Consider the following 7,077-nt stretch of genomic DNA (forward strand, 5'->3'; position numbering starts at 1 on the left):
ACTAAACATGATAAAAGAACAAGATATATATTTAAAAACATGAAAGACATAATGAAATACTGTGGATAACACGAAAGTGAATATAGAGATATAGAAGTACCTTATGAACAAGATTCTGTAGAGAGTGAATGATGTAATCTCACCTGAACAAAGAGAAGTAGATAAAACACGATCTACTGATACTTAATTTATTAGTTTTTATTTTTATTTAAATGACAATAAAATAATGTTCTATAATTTATATAAAAGACTAATCTTAAAGGAAAAAGAAAATTTATTATTCTACTTTATCATGTTTATTTTTATTAACAAATATTAAAAAAAAAAGAAAAAACTCATAAAAATGATTTTATTATATGATAGTAGAAGAACCCATATTTCAAATAAATATTGTTGTTCTTGGAGATTCAAAGGTTGGTAAAACTGCATTGTTAATGACGTATTGTGATAGAAGATTTCCTCATGACTATATCCCTATTATGTTTGATGGAATCGCAGTAGTTAGGACATACAGAGGAGATCAATATCATATAGTAATAAAAGAATGTTCTGGAATGAAAAATTATAAATATCTTAGGAGGAGTTTATATATAGGTGCTGATTTCTTTGTCATATGCTATTCTGTTAATAACCCTAAATCCCTCAGTAGTGCTGAAACTATTTGGGCACCTGAGGTTCATCGCCAAAACCCAAATGCACCAATTATTCTTGTTGGAACAAAAACAGATTTAAGAAATAAAGAAAATGGACAAGAACTAGTGAAAGAGGATGAAGGATATGATGTTGCCAAAAGAATTCAAAGTAGGTTCTATATAGAAACATCTTCTCTACATAATGAAAATATAACAGAATTGTTTAATGGCGTATTTGAGATGTTTAGACCACAGAATAGAAGAAGATGTGTTATTTTTTGAAATGGATGTTTTTTTATGTTCTTCGTTTTCAAAAACTAAATATATTTTTAAGTTATTTCTATTTATTGTTTTAATCGAATGATATAAACAACTACCTTTTAGACTAGTATTTATTGTGATGATTTTTGTAATTGTATATCTTAAGTTAATGTTTATTAACAATAATGACAAATTAGAATTCAACGTTAAACAACTCTTACATGTATTTAATGCTTATTACAAAATAAATAAAAGAATACCATAAAAGAAAATATCAATCCATTAATTAATAAATTATATTATTTTCTAACCTTTCATTTATAATTCAAAGTTAATGTTTTTATATTAAACCAATTATGAATTTTGTATCACTTTTTTTTGTGAGAATTGAAGGTATTCATTAAATATTTATTAAATTCAATGAAAAAGAGTTGTTAGTTATTTAAAAAAAAGAAAAGAATATATGTCTTAAAATAAAGTGATTTTTTATCCATAAAAGTTAAAAATATTCATACAAATATAAACAATCTTTATAATTTCCAATTATGTATTGTTAATAAATCTAATTTAAATTAACGTTGTCATATTTTAAAAAATAATTCAAAGTTTAACAAAACCTATTTATTTTATAACTAGTTTATTTCAAAAAATTAATAATAGAGTAGCCCAGTCTGAGGATTTTATTAATGTTAAATGTGACTCGAAAAGAGTTATTTAAGATATTCAAATATTGTATATTTTATTTTTGAGTTTTTAGTGTTACAAAACGAATGAAATACAAACGTAATACGAAAACAGAAAAATAGTCCATTTTTGTTAGAACAGATTTTATTTTCTCTCTAAGTTTTGGTGAACTTTTCTTGCCCTTAACGACTCCAAAATTAAATCAACCTAAGTTACCACAATTTTCCCAAAGATAAGGAATAATATATAAGAATAGAGAAATGTTATTCATAATAAAAAAAAATAAAAAATAAAAAATAATAAATAAAAAACAAATTCTATAAATAAATAGTAAAATGAAGTAGATGAATAGAATTAAACAGAATTTCAATGATAAAAATAGAATAGTGAACTAAGAATAAAAGAAAAGAGATGGCTGAAGCTGAAAAGCAACGAGATTTAGATGAGACATCAAAAGAATTAGTTGAAAAGGCAATAGCTGTACCTCAAGAGAATCGAACAAAAGTAGATAATTTATATTTTGATGTTGCTGTTGGATTCAAAGAAGGACAGCCATTAGTATATAGATTGATTTGGATTTGTTTTGTTGAAAGAAAATTACGATTAGTTCGACATAGAAAGATTAAAGAAGAGTATGGATTATATACAATTAATTTTGTTTCAAGATATGAACTAAACAAAATCAAATTAATTATTGGAGAAAATTTTGTTGTTATTATTCAACCACAATCATTAGATGATTTAAATGCATTATTTAAGGTATTAAGAACAGTTACATTAAATCATAATATTCCAATAACAAAAGAAGAGTATTTATTAGATGTTTGTTTTTATATTAAAATATTTAAAGAATAGAAAATTGATTATTAAGACATTAAATTTAAAAAAAACGTTTATGGTTAAAAAGAGAGGAAAAACATTTTGGAATAAAAGAGTTCTTGATATTTATAATGGTGGTATTTATTTGTATGAAAATAATATTAAAGATATTCCATTAACTATTTTACCAATTAATGATTCTGTTACAATAAAAAAACAAGCTAAAGGAATATTAGAATTTGTTTCATTAATTCGTGATTTAGTAATTAAATTTGAGAATGATAATGAAAGAGATGAAGCAGCAAAATTATGTAAATATTGTTGTCAATATTCTATTACACCATATAATACTCCAATAAAAGATTTCTTTTGTGGAAATTTAAATGATTTAATTGCGGTATGTAGAGAATTATGTTTAAAGAATTATCTTTACCCAGAAGAAGGAGATCAATACTTTCCAGTTCTTTGTGAAATATTAAAATCAACAACAAAGAAAAGGTATGCTACAATGACTGAAAAAAGAGCAATGACAACAAGAACTGATGATGCATCAGTGTCTGTTACTGAAAATAAAAAACATCAATCTACACAAATTGATGATGGAGAAGAATTAGCTACTATAGCTGAAAAAGAAGATCCAAAACAATTTTTTACTAATTTTGTATCAATTGGTAAAGGAGGATTTGGTGAAGTATTTGTTGTTACAAGAAAAGATGATGGTAAACAAGTTGCATTAAAAATATTAAAACATGGAGCAAATGAAAGATTTAGTAAAATAGGAATAGAAGTAGCAAGATTATATCATTGGAAACATCCTAATATTGTTGGATTTGAAGGGTGTTGGATATTTGATAATAGGGTGTATATTGGAATGGAATATTGTTCACAAGGGACATTAAAATCATTATTAAAAACAAAACAACGATTTAATGAACCTGATACTGCTTTCTTAGTAAGAGAAACATTAAGAGCACTACAATATATTCATGAATATGGATTTATTCACAGAGATATTAAAACAGCAAATATTATGCTTTCAGCTACACATGCAGTTAAAGTTATTGACTTTGGACTTGTTGTTCGTGCTTCAAATAATCCATCAAATAGAGCAGGATCAAAAGCTTATATGGCACCAGAAGTTATTAAACAAGAGCCATATGATTGTAGAGTTGATGTATGGAGTGTTGGATGTGTAGCACAAGAATTAATTGAAGGAAATCCACCATATAAAGAAGTAGGATTAGTTAAAGGTACATTTAAAACAGCAACTATTGGAGCAATGGGATTAAGAAATCCAACTAAAGTTTCTAAAGACTTTAAAGATTTCATTGAAAAATGTTTTGTCTTTGACTTTAAAAAACGTCCTCAATGTGAAGAACTATTAAAAGTTTGTTTATTCTTTTTCTTATTTATTAATCAATGATAATATTCTTTCTTTTATCCATTTTTAATCATTCAAATATTATTTAATATTTTTATTATAAAACCAAACCAATCATCAAAGAATATAAAAAGAAAGAAAACTTTTACTTATTATTATAGATGCCATTTTTTGAATTAGCTGAATCATCAGTATTGAAAAAACAAGCTAAAACCGATCCAATTGAATAGATTGTAATTCATTATTCTGTATGAAATAAACCAATTTTAATAATGATTAACATTATTTTCATTTTATAATAAAATATTAAAGGTTTAAGTGATTTATTGAAAAAAAGATAGAGAGAAGTAAGAAGATTTATTGTGAATGTTTAAGTATCTGAGGTTTTTAAACTGAACAAAGTTATATTACTATTTTATATTTAGAACTACCAAATTATTCAAGAAATATTAACATTTGAAGGTAAACTTGAAACAAGTTAATTAAAAGACATCTCATTAAATACTTTTAATAAATCTTATAATATTTCTATCAACTGGATCATTAATCTTATGAATAATATCTTTAACAAGAAGTTATACTGAACCAAACATTATATCAATAATATTAGTAGTTGTTTTATGATATATAAGATTTTTAAAATGATAATTTATTTCATTTTTAACAATGCATCAATATGATATAATTAATAAGATTAATATGAAATTGTAGAGAGAACAATTATGATATTCTATTATTAAGTAATAAAAAATGATAAAAGAAAGAATTATGATTATTTTATTCCATATGATTTATTATAAAAAGAAAGAAAATAAATTCAATAAAATATATTCTTTTGGTTAAAGTGAAATATTATTAACAACAGGAAAGTATCAACAAAAGTTTTAATGAATCAATATATTTGTTTTGATAGTTTAAACCTTTATTATTAATTAGTACAATTCATTTTAGTCTGAATTAATTGATTATAAATAATGAATAATAATAATTCATTTTCATATTTAATAAATAATAACAATTTCATTTAAAATAAAGATTTGTAATTTTACTTCTTAAATAAACAGGTAAATTAATGTTAGTTACAATATAAAACACTTCTTATCTTTAGTTGATTGATTTTCTAGTTGACCTCTTACTTTCAAAATTTGTTTTGCAAGTGAAATGAATGCATGTTCGATATTAATATTTGATTTAGCAGATGTTTCAAGAAAACCAATTGCACCTTTTTGTTTAGCATACTCCAAAGCTTCTTCTTGAGTAACTTCCCTATTTTCTTTAAGATCAATTTTATTACCAATTAACGTCCAAGGGACTGTAAGGTCTCTTATTCTTAATAACATTTCAACTGTGCTTTGGCATTCAACAAACGATTGTTTAGAAATAATAGAATAAACTATTAGAAACCCATTTCCTACTACCATATATTGTTGTTTAACACTTACAAACTCATCTTGACCAGCAGTATCTAATATATCTAAACAAACTTCAGTCCCATCAAGATTTCTAGTTGTTCTAAAACAATCTTCAATTGTAGGATCATATTGTTGTTGAAAAACATGATTTACAAGACGAATGGTTACAGCTGTTTTACCAACACAAGGAGGACCTAATACAACAATCTTAACTGATGGCATTTTGTGAACAAGTAATTAACATTTTTAAGAGAACTTAAAAAACATTTCATAAAGAAAAGAAGAAAAAAAAAAAGAAAATAATTAAAAAAAGAAAAAAGGAGTTGAAAAGTCAACAAACAATGACCATTGAAGAGATAGAGAAAGAATTATATCACTTTAAATCATATCATGAAGTTACAAATAATAGCATTAAAATGATTTGTCCTAATGAAATAAGTTATAGAAATTATGCAATTAAATATTATTGTAAGAATCAATTTGAATATAAAGCTGAACTTGGTAAAATCTGTCAATTAAATGAAGAGAAATATTACAATAAATTAATGGAATATAGTCTTCAAAAGATGATGCCTTATCCATATCATTTAATTGGTATTGGATTCTTTAATTCAATAAACCATTCTGATAAACTTAATCCACCAAAATATTATGCTCAATTAATTAAAAAATTGTTAAATGAAGGACTTCCATTTGATAGATTGCCAGCATTTACTGCTCGTGATGTTTTTAGATTTCTTGGAGTTTCAAGGAATCAATTTACTGAAATAGCAAATAGATTTAAATCAGAAAAAAGAAAAGTTTGTTTTATTATATTTAGTTTTAAAAGGAATTAAGACAAATAAAGAATAATTAATCATTAGTTATTATCAAGAAAGTTTCCACTTAATTTTGAAGTAAAACAACCAAGTTTTGTTATTTCTTTTAAGATTAGAAGAGAGTGATTATTTGAAATAAACTAATTAAAATAGATTGTCAACCATGGTGGATAATAAGAACATACTCAAATAATAATGAAGGAAAATTAACTTTTAATGAAAAATTTGTAAAAGATTGTTTAGACAAAGAAATATATTTATCAAATGTATTTATTATTATTCGAATTGAAGAAAAAGATTCATTTATACCAATTATTCATGACAACATTATTATTACAAGAACAACAAAAATGGAATATATTTATTATCGTATTTTATTAATTATAGATGATAGACTTACTGTTAAAGATCTTGTATCAATTCTTATTGATCCAAATGATCGTTTAATGTTACAAAAGAAAGGAGAAATAATGAAAGCAATATCTTATTTGGTTCGTCTTAATAGATTAAATAAAGTTGAAATTAGAGATATTCAATATAATGGAATAACACCACCAACACCTCGACTAAATCAACAAATAAAGAAAAGAGTTTGTTTTATTGTAGATGAAGCAGTAGTTTCTACTTTAATGACTGGAATTACTAAAACAGATGATATCAAAAGAATTGTAGTTCATCTTTTTGAAACAGGAAGACTTACTAATGATCAAGTATATGCACTTATATGTCTTATTGAACTTCTCAAAACACAACCATGTGCAAAAGATTCAAGAGCACACTATAAAAAGTTTTTTAATGTTGGTAATTCATTAGTAAATGTAATAAAATCATTACAACAATTAATCTGTAATGAAGAAATATTTGGATTATGTGATGGAATTGAAATTGTAAAAATGGAATGTTTAAAATATTTAACTGAAAAAGAAAAAGAAAGTTATAGAAAGAAATATACAAGTGCATTAATTGGTTCTAATAGTAAAATTATATCATGTCAACATTCTCCATTTTCACCTCAATTAATACCACATTCTGTATTGTCTAGTTATTTATTTACAATATTTTTAAATTAT

The 7,077-nt window shown here is 23.9% G+C and overlaps 4 protein-coding genes across 4 annotated transcripts, besides 10 other annotated features; 3 read left to right on the forward strand and 1 right to left on the reverse strand.

Annotated features, from left to right (window-relative positions):
- Positions 1-183: 183 nt before the first annotated feature.
- Positions 184-358: a sequence feature (AT_rich).
- EDI_090490 (GTPase_rho, putative) lies at positions 357-914 on the forward strand (the record flags this gene model as incomplete). The annotated part of the gene is made up of 1 exon (XM_001733598.1): positions 357-914. One exon carries the CDS (start codon positions 357-359, stop codon positions 912-914), a length of 558 nt encoding a protein of 185 aa, XP_001733650.1.
- A 260-nt stretch (positions 915-1,174) lies between these two features.
- Positions 1,175-1,199: a sequence feature (AT_rich).
- A 606-nt stretch (positions 1,200-1,805) lies between these two features.
- Positions 1,806-1,987: a microsatellite.
- A 1-nt stretch (position 1,988) lies between these two features.
- Positions 1,989-4,007, forward strand: EDI_090500 (serine/threonine protein kinase ark1, putative; the record flags this gene model as incomplete). Its single annotated transcript, XM_001733599.1, has 3 exons — positions 1,989-2,399; positions 2,449-3,783; positions 3,939-4,007. The coding sequence occupies 3 exons, from the start codon at positions 1,989-1,991 to the stop codon at positions 4,005-4,007; spliced, it is 1,815 nt and encodes a 604-aa protein (XP_001733651.1).
- Positions 2,405-2,467: a sequence feature (AT_rich).
- Positions 3,854-3,882: a sequence feature (AT_rich).
- Positions 4,008-4,039: 32 nt separating the features above from the next.
- Positions 4,040-4,088: a sequence feature (AT_rich).
- A 420-nt stretch (positions 4,089-4,508) lies between these two features.
- Positions 4,509-4,609: a sequence feature (AT_rich).
- A 123-nt stretch (positions 4,610-4,732) lies between these two features.
- Positions 4,733-4,811: a sequence feature (AT_rich).
- Positions 4,812-4,856: 45 nt separating this feature from the next.
- EDI_090510 (uncharacterized protein) lies at positions 4,857-5,411 on the reverse strand (the record flags this gene model as incomplete). The annotated part of the gene is made up of 1 exon (XM_001733600.1): positions 4,857-5,411. One exon carries the CDS (start codon positions 5,409-5,411, stop codon positions 4,857-4,859), a length of 555 nt encoding a protein of 184 aa, XP_001733652.1.
- Positions 5,412-5,461: 50 nt separating this feature from the next.
- Positions 5,462-5,508: a microsatellite.
- A 22-nt stretch (positions 5,509-5,530) lies between these two features.
- On the forward strand, positions 5,531-7,077 carry EDI_090520 (uncharacterized protein; the record flags this gene model as incomplete). The annotated part of the gene is made up of 3 exons (XM_001733601.1): positions 5,531-5,989; positions 6,053-6,098; positions 6,161-7,077. Coding segments are annotated over 3 exons (1,422 nt in total), but the record flags the coding sequence as incomplete, so codon positions are not given.
- Positions 7,050-7,077: a sequence feature (AT_rich).

The sequence above is a fragment of the Entamoeba dispar genome, genomic scaffold (genome assembly GCF_000209125.1).
Source record: "Entamoeba dispar SAW760 scf_1105229457593 genomic scaffold, whole genome shotgun sequence".
NCBI lineage: Eukaryota > Evosea > Mastigamoebida > Endamoebidae > Entamoeba > Entamoeba dispar.